The sequence below is a fragment of the Sorex fumeus genome, unplaced genomic scaffold, assembly GCF_029834395.1.
Source record: "Sorex fumeus unplaced genomic scaffold, SorFum_2.1 ptg000078l, whole genome shotgun sequence".
In the NCBI taxonomy this organism is placed as follows: Eukaryota; Metazoa; Chordata; class Mammalia; order Eulipotyphla; family Soricidae; genus Sorex; species Sorex fumeus.
This window is the reverse complement of record NW_026606135.1, coordinates 3,291,820-3,306,610: the sequence shown is the minus strand read 5'-3', so window position 1 is coordinate 3,306,610 and position 14,791 is coordinate 3,291,820. Positions and strand designations below refer to the sequence as shown.

At 43.4% G+C, this 14,791-nt stretch overlaps 1 protein-coding gene across 1 annotated transcript; it reads right to left on the bottom strand.

The window, feature by feature from the left end:
- Nucleotides 1-12,312: 12,312 nt before the first annotated feature.
- On the bottom strand, nt 12,313-13,440 carry NPY4R2 (neuropeptide Y receptor Y4-2). Its single transcript, XM_056130448.1, has one exon. The coding sequence runs from the start codon at nt 13,438-13,440 to the stop codon at nt 12,313-12,315; it is 1,128 nt and encodes a 375-aa protein (XP_055986423.1).
- Between the last annotated feature and the right edge of the window lie 1,351 nt (nt 13,441-14,791).

Below are 14,791 nucleotides of genomic sequence, written 5' to 3'. Positions count from 1 at the left end.
TAAATCATATTCTCCAAATTAGGCATTCATACGGTTGGGGAAAGAAGTATGATGATAGGAAATCCCATGGCAATCCAAGAAAAAAAAGAGACCAATACTTTGCTTTGGACTTGCATTTTGGATGCATGTGGGACACCCAGATAATACTAGCCAGTCAGCATGAAATTTGAGGTAGGTGCAAACACGAACTACTAGTGTGTAAGTGGCTGCTGAAGTGTATGCAACTGAACACGAAAGTGTGTCAGGTGGAACATACAAGTGAAACAAACCAGGAAGCCCCTGGAATCTGCTGGACAGAGAATCCTGCCAAGGGAGAGGGTAAGAGAACAAGACTGAAGTTATGACATGGAAAGGCCACAGAGCAGAGCATTTCAGAGACTGGAGACCCAGAATGAAATCCTGGCTTTGTCTAGATCGAGCAACTTGAGGACATGTGGCAACTGTCATGAACTTATGATTTTATAGATAAAAATTTAAGGAGCTGTATATCAAAACATTCCCCCATTAAAATGCAGAGATGGACCAGGAAGATGGATCAAAGGGTTGGAGCACAAGGCCTGTGTTTGATCCCCAACACCACAAGGTCCCTGGTCACACCCAGCTCACTTTTTTGGGAATAACCCAGGAGTAAGCCGAGCACTCCTGGGTGTTACCCCAAAACAAAATGAAGAAAGTGATTAGCATGAGAGAACAATAACTCTTCATGAAACTAGGCTTTCAAGGGAAGATTTTCAGAAAGAAGAGAGGGCAGAGCAAGGGAAGGGTTTTTCTCATTTGGGACTTCAGTCTGTAGGTTAGAACATCAGAACCTACAAACAGAAGAAGACTTTGAGGATGTTTTGCTGAATAAGCGGGGTAACGTGATGTCATTAATTATGGAATAAACTTTCCTTCCCAAAGGAGAAATCCTCACATGCTTCCCCTTTGTCCCCCTGCTTCAGACTCGGATACTTTGACAAACCCGAGTTCTACGCTCCAGGTAGGCTCAGGCCAGGCCAGAGGGAGGAAGGGACTCTGAACTCCAAGGAGAAGCTGCCTGGCAAAGCTCAAGTGCTGACAATTGGAATAGGAGAGCCAAGGAATGCATCTCTTGGCACAAACCTGGACGCTGATGCCTGGCACAACAAGATGGCAGTAGTGTGACGTGGGTCCCTGACCCCACATGTCCCACATTTTTTCTCAACAGCTTGGACATTTATGGCTTGTTATCTAGCACCACATGTCCATTGATGCTCAGTAATAGTAATAATTCAGAGAGATGAGGCCGTTGTCTGGCATTTAATAGCCAGTTGCCCAGCTCTGACATGGGCTAATGCTACCTTAACTGACTATATTAGCTACAGGGGACATGGCATCAAGCTCTGGCCTGGCTATGTCAGGCTAGGAAAATCAGGGCAATCATGAAAATGAAACAGTAGATTTCATAAGAGTTGGACTACTCCCACCACGTTCTGGGAATTCTGCTCTCTGGTTCTGATGTAGACCCTGCTGATGAAGGTCTCTTCTTCATTTCACTGAGAAAGTAATAGGCTACTAAATTACTCCATTTCCTGCAAAAATAAAGAACTATTCTTGAAAAGCACAAATATTAGAATATTCCAGCCCCCCACCATTGTAATAATATGTGTAATAATATGGAAACTGAAACTCAGAGTTAGTGACTTCTGGACATTTTTATCAAGTTTGTGACATTAAATGAGATTCGGATGGTTTTGATATGACTGGGTTTCTATGACAACCAGTCATTCCTCTAGACAACACACCCTGTGAGATTTAGATCTGGGTGCAAGACCTCTTAACTTTGGGGTTGGACAGCATACTTGGATAATGTGTCATGAGTAGGGGACCCAGGAAATGGGGAAAAAACTGAGGAGGAGATGGACAGGGAGTAGTCCTTGCCCCATCGTCCAGGGACACTACAGTCTCTTCCTTCAAGTCATTGCATTGCCAGGACTCTGCTTCATAATGAGAAGTCTCCCTTCCTTAATCAAATTGAACCAAAATGCTGTCAAAATGTCCTGAGAACACCCAATAATTAAAGCTAAGAAAGAGAAAACTACCTGTCTACACACATACACTGCCTGCTAGAACAATTCAATTGGGGAAAACCCACAGACACAAATTAAACAAGCAGACCGTACACACTAGCTAGACTGGTGTCAGACTTCAGGAGAAAGACCCAAGACCTTGTGCCTATATGACTAGGAAGCACCAGCCCCTACAGCTCTTCATGGGTCCAAGACTCAGGATCTTATTGTGCAGTAATAGAACTCTAGGCTTCTTCCCAGTTCATCTGACCCAGCACTGATAGTTGGAAAGCATTGGATTCATAGTGGCATGGTCAGTAATTTGGGGTTCAGCCTAAGATATAGCAGTCTTCCACTTCACTGAGGATTCAGCTGAAGTCACTGTCCTTGGAGATCTGCAAGCAACTAGTTTCTTCCTGAAATCAGTATTCAGAGAATCTCTGATACAGTCCTTATCACCTTCTCTTCATTGACACCAAAGACAGCTTTTCACACAACCCTAATAGCTCTACACTCCTACTAAGACCTTTCAGGGTCTTTTTTATTGATATGAGAAGGTTAAAGTAGTTGGTCTGGGATGCGAGAACTTCATACTGGACACACCTCTCCATCCAGACTTCTCTCAGTGCTTGTCCCTCAATCATACACCCCACCCTTGGTCCAGGTGTTCAATCACAGACACATAGTTCCAAAGACCCAAAGGCCCATCATTCCAAAGACCATGCCTCCTTCTTTACTTGACTCCAGTAGATGCTCTTATAGCCGCTCATATGGCAGTGCTTCAATGATGCCATTCACAGAGACAGTACCAAGGAATAAGAATGAGGTGAATACACCATTGAACACACCCTTCCTCAAAGCTCAGGTTAGAGGTTTTTCTTTCATAGACCCCAGAATCATAGGTAAGAAAACCTCCACCATCTTATATAAACCATGTTATGTGTTAAAGCTATGCATGAGTATACAAAGGATTCCACGGGTCATTTTTTCTAAATAGTTACATATACCAATGAAAAAATCAATATTTCCTCCACCAGAATATGATTGAGGGGGGCCAGTGCAATAGCACAGCAGGTAGGGCACTTGCCTTGCACACAGCAGACCCGGGTTTGGTCCCCAGCATCTCATATGTTCTCCTGGGCACTGCCAGGAGTAATTCTGAGTGCCAATCCAGGAAAAACCCTTGAGTATCACTGGATGTGCTCCCCCAAAAAGAATAAATAAATAAATAAATAAATAAATAAAAAGAAAGTAACTGATGCCTCCTGTCAAAAGGCTGCCCACTCACCAGCACCCAGGAACCCAGCGGGGAAACAATACGTACACCTGACCAGCTCAGGAACAAGCCTCTCACTTGTTTCAGGCATGGATTGAAGAGGTGTCTCTGTAAAAGAGAAGGTAGGAAAGGAGGCCTCCCTTTGGTAAATCCTTCATAGATCATGAAGCCACAAACCCACCAGCTGCTGTAAATGTCTTTTGCAAGGTAGCAATAGGCCACTTGCTGTCACAAAGCACACTATCTGGTAAGGGAGATATGGTTATCATGGACTTCTCTCACACAGAGTTGAAGTTCTTTGTTCTGAATGCATGACCTATTTTCAATATGGTTTCCCTCGGCAGTCAAAAGAATCACTAATCCAGAGTTCCATTAGCAGCTTTATGAATGAAAGGAAATGTATTTTAAGAGAACTTCATGCCAGTAGCCAATTGCACTGATAAACTGTTTCAGAGTTGACAGGAATCAAGTCCAAGTAAAGAGTGACATTTAAAACAATTTGAAATCTCAAGGGCCACGATTACGTGGCCACATGCACAAACAAGCACCCTCCTGTTCTTTGGTTTATTGGCAACCTCACGCTGCACGTTCAGCTGCCCAAGATAGAAAGTTCCTGCTGCAGCCAGCGTATAGGCATATTGATTACTCTTGAAAACCTTTTCAGTGTCTTCTTGAGTCCCAGGACCAGGAGTCATGTCTCTACATTTGCAATAGCAGTCTGATAGACCAGACTTTGAGAGGATACTCTGGGGAGAAGTCCCACCACCAGACCTGCTCAGGCCAAGAACTGATCATGAAAGAATGAGTGTTCCAGTCAGCATGACCCACTTTTATTTATTTTTTTATTTCAGTTTTGCTTATCCTGATAGGCCTTTAACAGCTTATTATGCTTTATCTTCTTTTAATTTTTTTTAATTTTTATTAGTGAAACACCATGAGGTACAGTTGTAGACTTACAAATTTTTGTGCTTGGGTTTCAGTTATATAATGATCGAGTACCCATCCCTCCTCCAGTGCCCATTCTCCACCATCAATGATCCCAGTATCCCACCCACCCTTGGCAGGACATTCCCTTTTGTTCTCTCTCTCCTTTTGGATGCTGTGGTTTGCAAAAGAGGCATTGACTGGCAATCATGTTCTACTTTCAGCATGCATCTCCTATCCTGGGCAGATCCTCCCAACACCCTTTATTTGGTGCTCCCTTCTCTATCTGAGCTGCATTTCCCCTATCATGTGCAGCTGGCCTCCAAGTCATGGAGTAAACCTCCTGGTACTTATCTCAGCTATTCTTGGGTGTTGGTCTCCTATTTTGTTACTTTATGTTCCCCAGATGAATGCAATCTTTCTATGTCTATCCCTCTCTTTCTGACTCACTTCGATTAACATGAAACTTTCCATGTAGTACCACTTGTATGTAAATTTAATGACTTCATCTTTTCTAACCGCTACATAGTACTCCATTATGTAGCTGTATCAAAGTTTCTTTAACCAGTCATCTGTTCTCAGGCACTCAGGTTTTTTCCAGATTCTAGCTATTGTAAACAGTGCTGCAATGAACAAATAAGTGCGATGTCACTTCTACTATAATTTTTTGCCTCTCTGGGATATATTCCCAGGAGAGGTATTGCTGGGTCAAATGGGAGTTCAATTTCTAATTTTTTGAGAATCGTCCATACTGTTTTCCAAAAGGGCTGAACCAGTTGGCATTCCCACCAGCAATGAAGGAGGAAGCATGACCCACTTTTAAAGAGACAGCAGCTGTGCTCATTCTTCCACGCCCCCCAGACCAACTTTCAGCAGTGCCTAAAAGTCAAAGACATCTTCCAGAACTTTACCATCCTTTCTTAGATGCTAGTATACCCCTGCAAATAAGTGTCATAGCCACAACTTTCATAAAACATGGTATTTCTACACCTCTCTCACCCTGTTTCTTTCTCCTCATTTTACCCAGTCTCAGGATGGAGGATAGGTGATGTATAAGAAACCTAGCATGGGGCATGTCCATTGATTTGCTCGAGCAGGCCCAGTAACATTGTGAGACTTGTTGTTACTGTGATTGGCATATCAAATATGTCACAGGTAGCTTTCCAGGCTTTTCTGTGTGGGCGAGATACTCTCAGTAGCTTGCCGGGCTCTTCGAGAGGGGCGGAGAAATCAAACTGGGGTTTGATTCTAGACCACTATAAATATTTTAAGTGTTGTAGTCCGTGTTCATTTTCTCTGCCCATCCCCCCACCCCAACAGATACAGGAGTTCTTCTGAGAGCTAGTCAATGAATACAAAAATAAATATACCTGCCTTCATTAGAAGGAGGGAACACTCAACAGTGAAGGAATTAAATTTGTGGAAACATGCCAGGTGCTCTGCTATCCAACATGAGGTGGGAATGCAGATTGGGGGTGGGGTGGGTTCACACAGTGGTTTAGGATAAAAGTGTCACAAGCGAAGGGATCAAGGGAATGAGAATATTAATGACAGGGATAGCATTCCAAGCAGCAAGAATACAAAGTGCAGAGAACTTAGGCAGGAGCAATCTTTAGTGGCTGAGAGACAGCAGAGGCCCTCACACATGAGAGAGGGTGGGCAAGGGGAAAGGTGTAGGAAATGAGGTCAGAGAAGAGAACATTGAATTGGTGGAGATTCCCTAGTGATTTATGTTAAGTGGGGAGGAGAGAGGTGGCAGCCTCAAGAAAAAAATCATACCTTATTTATACCTCTATCACCCTTAGGAAATCTAGGACTGGTAAGTCTGTAATAATCCCCAAGGCCAGACAGCCCTGAGGGTCAGCCATCAAGTTTCACCTGATGTTGGGTATTAAACCTGAGTGTTTTGGGCTTCATCAGTGAGCTACCCCTTTTCCTCCCCCTACCCAAAGAAGCTTACAGTGCTCTTACAAGCACCCCTAACCCCCTGAGTTCATCTTTAACCTTTCCTTTGTGCTTTACCTCTCATTGCTGCATTCCCCCAAGTAAGTCTTGGTTACTTATAAGCCAAAACTTCTGGTGCTTCTGGACTTTGTATTTGAGGTGAATTTGAGGTGAATTACTTGCTTTTCTATTTCCCCTATAGACTTTTCATCTTTTACTATAGAGCAATGTTCTTTGCTTAAACACAGAAATACTATTAATGCTATGCTCCTAATATTTGCGAGTTTATTGGCTCTGAAATATATCTACTCCTGAGCATCTATCATAATTACTTGATTCAAACTTCGGTTCTCGTAGATCCTAGCACTCAAAAAGCGGGGACTCCTCATCATGGGACCTGAATGGAGCTAGCAGTAAAACTACCCTGGCATCAAAATTGGACTGTCTAGAAAGCATAAAAGAACGGTCTTGATGCAAACTTATGACTTAAGACACAGGACCCTCAGAGGAAAGGAAGAGCTAAACCGTCCTGAGATTTATGATAGAAGTCCAGCAGCCTTGCCCTTAGAGTCCAGAGAACTAAGTTTTGGAATCTATTTCTCTTACTGTGTTTATCCAAATAATTGCAAGTATAATAAGAAGTAAACTTAATGGTTTGGTATGTACTAGTAACAAGGGAAAGAGAAATGCAATACAATGCTTGTTGCCCCTGGGTACATCTCTCCATAGCCTTGAGTTTATCTCCCTAAGATAATTGTCTCCACCTAAACTCTATACCTCTGTAATGATCAATCACACCTACATGCAGTCCTATACTGTAAACCCCCTCAGGTGTGCTATAAGTATGCTAACAGCTCTATATATTAAACAGATCACTTTGACCATCACTCTGTGATCACCCGTCTCTTTGTTCCTCCACTGGGGAGGCCTGGGGAAGTGGTTCTCAGCCACCAAACACATGCATTGTCCACTCACATCCTGAACTCACAGATGTCCACTTATTCTGTGCAGTATGGGAGACGATCCCTGCCACCCAAGAGTTTGAGGACCCCTGGACTCAGGCCGGAGTGAGGAATTGCTCTTTGTAGAAAAGAAAAATCAGTTCTAGGTCTTACTCAGGTCTAGAACTTTTAAAGTCTGTTGCCTTGCCATCACAAAAAAAGAATTTCAGGAGGAGATGAAACAGTGAAGTGAATATAGTTTTTATTTGGAAATTTTGAAGGAGAGAGAGAGAGAGAGAGAGAGAGAGAGAGAGAGAGAAGAAAGATTGCAAATTACGGGCTTCTCCTGAGTGGAGAAAGCCAGTACCCAAACTAGTACTAAAGTACTAAAGTACGCATGTCAAGAGGGAAAATGTGGGCAGCATGTAATTGGACACCATGTTGCAAGCAACATGGACACATGCAACACTTGGGTCTGGGCAACACATGCACCCAGCAGCAACACAGTCACTTCCTTTGTCTTCTGCATCTCAGTGGCTTTCCAGGTTCTTTTTTTTTTTTTTTTTTTGCTTTTTGGGTCACACCCGGCAATGCTCAGGGGTTACTCCTGGCTCTGCATTCAGGAATTACTCCTGGCAGTGTTCAGGGGACTATATGGGATGCTGGGAATCGAACCCAGGCCGGCTGCGTGGCAGGCAAACGCCCTACCTATTGTGCTATTGCTCCAGCCCCTTTCCAGGTTCTTGAGATGGATCCTTTATGTCAGAGGCCTCCATGCCTCCAGGCTGGTTCAGGTTTTCAGATACTGTTTTCCCTAACATACATTACCAGGTCTTGACAATCTACCTGCCTGCAACAAAAAGATGGTCAGTTCAGACAGGCTATGGAATGTGAACTCTGCTCTAGGAGTGACAGAAGATCAATGGAAAGTTTTGAACAGAGACTCAGGCATCAAAGGATCAGTCTGCGAACAGAGAAAGCCACTGCCTCCAGGTCTGCTGTTCTGAAAAAGTCACAAGAGGAATGAGTCAGAAGAGAAGGTGTTGATCAACTGCCAGATATCCCTGATTATTCTCGTTAGATGAGATTGAGAACTGTCTGTGGACTGGCAGTCTGGTGGTCATAAGAGATTTTGACAAAAAACTATTTGAATGGACAGGTGAGTGTGAGAGTACTGGAGGAGGGGATCACAGGTCTTAAGACCTTTCTAGGTCTTAAGAAAAGTTTTATACAAAGGAGAGCCAGGAACTTTTGATGCTGGGATGATGTCATATCAAGATGTGGCACTTAGTGAGCAAGGAAAGTACTACCACTAGTGACTAGGGCACAGTGAAATAGGCGTGGGTCCCAGAACACTGGTCATTCCAGCCTCTTTGGAAATCATTTTAGCATGCAGTGCATAAGAGCCTTTAAAAAATGTCCATGCACTTTGACCCATTAATTCCACTTCTGGAAATATCTTCTTAAGAAATAATTCCAAATACAGAAAAAATTCTCCACATAGAGATTCATCACAGAACTTTATGTAACAGGTCCAAAAACATCTTAACATGCCACAATAGATGATGATAAACGGAGCAAGCAAGAATTAATCATGAAACTCCAGAAGAACTGAAATGGAGAGTATTTTCTTTTCACTATATTCCAATACTGTTCATGTGTTTGACATATTTGCTGAATGAATGATAGAAATCCTTACATAGCTAAGCAAAAAGTAAAAAAGGGTATAAGGTGATTCTTAAATGTTGCATAAACACACATTTACTCCCCATATGATTTCAACCTGTTTTCAAAAAACTAAAAATAAAACTATGAATATAAAAGATAAAGAAATTACTCCCCCAGGGTCAGAGAGATAGAACAAAAGACTGAGCCTTTGCTTTATACGTGCAAAATTCCTGGGTTTGAACCCCAGCACTGCCTGATTCCTGGCAACTCCTGACAGTGTAGTTGAGATAAACCTCAAGCATGGAAAGAAAGAGAAAGAAAGAGAAAGAAAGAGAGAAAGAAAGAAAGAGAGAGAAAGAAAGAAAGAAAGAAAGAAAGAAAGAAAGAAAGAAAGAGAGAAAGAGAGAGATAAACAGAGAGAGGGAGAGAGATAAACAGAGAGAGGGAGAGAGATAAACAGAGAGAGGAAGGAAAGGAGGGAGGGAGGGAGGGAAGGGGAGGGAAGGAGGTTAAGTAGGAAGGAGAGAAGGAGAGAAGGAAGGAAGGAAGGAAGGAAGGAAGGAAGGAAGGAAGGAAGGAAGGAAGGAACCAAAAATATAAACAAAGACAATATTTGATAGTGGAATATGGTTTTATTTTTGTATATTTTGCATATGTCCAAGAATAAATGATTACTGTTACACCAGAGAAAACAATTCAACATGATTTCTTTTCAAAAGAAAGGGCAAGATTAAAGCTCAAATGGTCAAACTTTGGTACGGTTTGGGATTCACTTAGCGTTTCAGGCAGCCTTTGGGGGTGAGTCTCCATTTCAGCCAAGATGCTTCCCTTAAAAAGGTTCTTTCCCTTATTCTCAGGAGCAGGTGCACTTCCTGGGCATGAGAAAGGCTGAAGCTGAAGAGAAATGCTGTTGAGAGGTATTAGCTGTCATCAGAGAGTTTTATAAACTCCTAATCAGTTGTTAAAAATAACACCCAGCAGGATGGAAAACTGTTGCTGGCGCAGTTTTAAATGAAATACAGCAGAATACAAAGGGGCATGTTCACCAAGAATGTAGTTATGCAAACTGTTCCTTTGGCAAATATTTATGAAAGAAGAATAAGGCAAAAAATATGTCCACATATGGCCAGAGATGAGACAAACCACCAAAATTGGCTCTGGCCTTTTCAATAACACCACCTCAAACCAGAGCGAGGCTTCCTAATGCTCTGCTCTGAACATGGGATCCAGGACAATCTTTCCTAGAGCAAATCTTGTCAGACTTGACTGTGTACATCTTTCACATCAAGGTAGATCAAATGCGAATCCCAAATCCAAAGGTTCTGAGGTGTAAAGAAAGATTCTTCATATCTAACCAACTCCAGATAATGCTGAGGTTGCTGATCTGAGTACCTTTTAAGTGGCCAGTTCCTAGGGTGCTGGGTAACCAAGGGGTTTTCAAGGATCATTTGGAACTAGGAACAGGAGACAGACACACTGTGCCAAGGAGGGGAGAGCAGAGAAGACACTGAGTGACGCTTCCATCAATCATCCCGATTCCTATCGTCAAGCATCTTCACTAGATGCCAAGCCTGGCTCTTAAAATCTTCAAGCATGAAGCAGCCTAAAGCATTCATGTCTTCAGACATCATGGCACCATGAAGATGAGTGATGAGATGCAAATTCCAGACAATTTCTTAGAATCTGTAAGAGTTGCTGGACCCAAGTCCTTAGAAAGTTTCTAGCTGGCGTGGATCTCAAGGTCTGAGCTCCGATGACAGGTGGCTTACCTAGAGCAACCAGCAGCAGATGGCACCAAAAGACAAAAACAAGCTGCATCCAATAGAGTGTCTCAACAATCTGTTCCCAATGGCAAGATAAAGGTGAAACAAAGAGACAGAATGGAAGATGTGACTAAAAGCTGGGCAGAACAAACCGTTTCCAGAGGAAGCCTATGGCTCAAAGAGTCTTACTCTGGGTGTGTGCTGCACACGTTTCAATTCGGGGGCCAGGCCAGAGGGATGGTTAGAGAAGAAGTTCAATCTCCTGCTGCCTGACGCTTTGCCAGATCCCCTAAGTATAGCCAGCATTGGGCACCTGAATACCCAGCCCTGGAGAGACCACGGTAGGTCCAGTCACTGTCCACTCCACTGAAGGGGAGGTGTAAGCAGGCAGAGTGAGTCACTGAGGGTGACCCAGGAGTGATCCTGACTTTCCTTCCCAGTAAGCACAGAGATTAAACCTTGAATCTGGCTCAGCATCCAGAAGACATGTGAGTGACCTTCCTGAATAGAATGTTCTCATTCACTGTAGCCCTTTCTCCCTTTTCCCTGACTAGGTGGCAGAAGGGATCTCTTCTTTCAGCCAATGTTCCATGAGCCAGATTTCAAGAATTCTGCAGTCCTGCCACTGCTGAAGATATCTGGGAGACACGAAGTCCTGGAGAGGCTTTGGGAAAAGCCTGGCTTATTTCCCAAGGCAAGTCTATTCAGTGGTCAGAGAGTGACCTGAGTGGTACTGAAGGACTGGAGTCATGGCTTCTGCAATGTCAGCAGTGGGGCACTCAACAGAGCCCCTGGCCAATTGTCATCAAGAGGCACCAAGGGCAAGCAAAAGAGTTTGGCTTGTTGAGTAGCCCACACCCCTCCCACATTCAACCATAGGGTGTGCGGGGGGGGGGGGGGGGCTGCTGCAACAAAGCAATCAACAGGGGCACCTTTCAAACCAGTTTGCCATAAAACCTGGTAGCACTGTTCCTTTGCCAGGGCCTGTTCTAGGCATGAAGGACACAGATGCTGTGAAAATTGCAGATACTGCTTTCAAAGTGCTCACAGTCTGATCAAGAAGAGCAACTTGCAGTCTATTTCCATATTAGGTGGAAGATAGAGTGAAAGTGAGGAAAAAAATAGGTTAAGATGCAAAGCCTGGAATTCCTGCTGCTCTGGGACTTTTTTCCTTCCATGAAGGAATGTGAGGATCCAAGACTACTAGGAACCATCCTCTGCAACTAGTGATGCAACAGCAATTCCCATTGTCTTGTCGCCATAGTATCAGTTTTGGTGATCCGTTATGACTTACAAAGACTGTCCACAAGCATCACCTCTCACTGATGTTACAGTTTGACCAAGATTCAGATATCTGATTCCACATTCTTCTGCTGTTCACCTCAAAGAGATCTCACAATCTCATCAGTGGAGATTAAAAAAAATAAATAAAAAACCTCTGGTTTGCAACACTGCACGTCTGTTTCTGAGTTATCAGAATGAACTCTGTCTATCAATAGGCCATCTCCAAGTCTGGGCATCTGCTTAAGTTGCAGAGCATACAGTGACCTACAGAATCCAGACTCAGAATTCTCCTAGGAACAAACAGCTGAGCCAATAGAATGCCATGCTTGACAATGCAATGGATGCAGAAATGAGCTCTTGATAGCCTGTGTGGGCCCTGGCAAACCAATACAATTGAAGAGCCACCCCCCAGCCAGCATTGTGTCCTCTTAACTAAGCGAGGGACCCTTACCAATGAGCGTGGCAGCAAGAAGACTTCATTTTAATTAAATGGGATTGGACTTGCCACTGAACCTCAGGGACCCTTTGGAGACCTCTGTGTGCACTGTGGACAGGGGAAGTTGCTCAGACTGCTCCACAGGGGTGCTCTTCTGGCAAGTCAGCACGAGAGCTTTGAGCTCCTTCTTGAAGTTGGTGTTGAGAAAGCCATAGATGAAAGGGTTGACACAGGTAGAGGCCATGGCAACCAGATGGCACACCAGGAAGATGAGGTTGCTATGGCAGATCGGAATGGCTTCAGGATACCAGTCCTCTAGGCTGTTGAACACATGCAGGGGAAGCCAGAGCACAGCAAAAGCAGCCACCATTACCATAAGGATCCTGTTGATTCGTTTCATCTGCCAAGAGCGTGAGTTATAGGTGCCCTTGTTGAACACTTGCCTCTGCTTCCGCAGACGCAGGTAGATGCGGACATAGCAGGCCAGGATGAAAGTCAGGGGAGCACAATACTGAAAGATAAGCAGAAAGGTGGTGTAGATGATGCGGTGGTAGTCCACTGACCAAGACTCAGTACAGACCATCTTATCTTTCAGAAACTCCAGAGCCTTGGAGTGGTTCATGCGAAGAACATCCTTTAAGACACTATTGGCAAGAAAGGGCAAGGACAGGAAGAAGGCAATGAGCCAGATGACCACAATGCCCAGATAAGCCTGAGAGATATTGGGCTTCCAACCTGTTGGGTTAATGATGAGCTGATGCCTCTCCAAAGCCACAAGGACAAGAGAGAGTATAGACACTGTCACTGACAAACACTGGATGAAGGCTGACATCTTGCAAAGTGCCTCACCAAAGATCCAGTAGTCCATGATGGTGTAGACGACAGTGAGGGGTTGACATATGAGACACATGAGAAAGTCTGAGAAGGCCAAGTTGGCGATGAGCAGGTTGGTTACATTGGACTTTTCCTTCTGCCTAATGGGCACACATATCAGGCAGAGGTTACCCAGGACCCCCACAATGGTCTCAATGCTGTAAAAGGTGACAATGAAGAACGTGAAACCCACAGAATCCTGGCAGTGGTCATATAAGTCATATGGGATGCCCTTCATGGTGCTTCTGTTTTGAACTTGCAGGGTTCCTGGCAACACCAGGGCTGGCATGTGAGAGATGTTCATGATGGATATGAGAAGATTTCAGGATGTTCTGTGAAGGAACCTGAAAAGCAAAGAAACAAATGATACTTAGACATTGACCTCCTATGTGGAATCTGGGGGAGGGAAGCCAGAAAGAAACATTCACACTGTTTCCTATCTCAGTCCAGGAGGGCTTGTGACTCAGAGATGGAAAGTAACTTGCCCATAGTCACACAGTTATTTAATGAGTCCCAGATACAAATCCAAGTGCACCTTATGCCAGATTTTGCTCAAGAAATTCTCTCTGATTCAGGTTTCAAGGCTGTTTTTAAAATCATAAAGTTGAATTGGTGTACTGATGGTCCAAGGGCAGAATTCTTTAGTGAATGGGGGTGGAACTCACCTTATTATCTTTTATTAAAATATACCAACAACTGTCACCAAGTACAGTGACACTTCAGATGCTTCCATGGCAATTCATGTCCCTTAGGACAGACCCAAGATCTTGGGACTTATACAATACATGCTCCTGGTCTCAGTCCTCATCTACCCTGCCAGCATTGTTTCTCGGGTGACAAGCAGTAGAAATGAAGACTGTCCTACATACGAATACTAGGTTTTACATACCTCAATTTATCTCTTCCTACCCATCATACACATACAGAGTCATGGGACATCCACTGTCTTCACCAGGTCTATGTTCAAGTCACATGAAGCAGCATACCATTATCAGACACAACAGCGTGGTCCATACCTCCATGACCTGGAATAGACAGCTTCTTCCCCTTGGTGGCTCCCCAGTACAAGGGACACCAACCAAGACTGAATAAGAATTCTAGAACCTCTGGGTAGTAATGCTAGTGATACATATTTTGACATAGAGAGTTAAGGCATCATTAAACACACATTCTCATGAGTTTCTAACACTCATTAATCCCACAAGCAATTTACAACCTTCAAAAAACAATATAATCAGTCTAAGAGTATAGTGAAAGTACAGATTCCAGAGACCCTCATAAGGAGATATATTTAAATGAGTTTGAGATGGAGTCAGTATTTTAACAAAAGGTCCATAAGATTCTGACATGTGGTTACTGGACCCTGTTTAGATAAACACTGATCAGAGATAAAAGTCTATTGAGATACTCTTTAAATCCTTTATATGCCATGTCTATTTGTGAATACAGTTGTTCTCCATAATCAAGTGAATAGATTTGTTCTCCATAATAAAGCTTTTTATATAGTACAGCCAAGTTAATCAGAAATTTGTAAAATCTTTCAGCTATCATAAAGGTCGCACCATGTATTTGATCTGGTTTATAATTTAGTCATTGAGATCAGTGTTCCTCAACCTTTTTTCAACTGTGGTCCCATTTTGAACTTGTTGAATTCC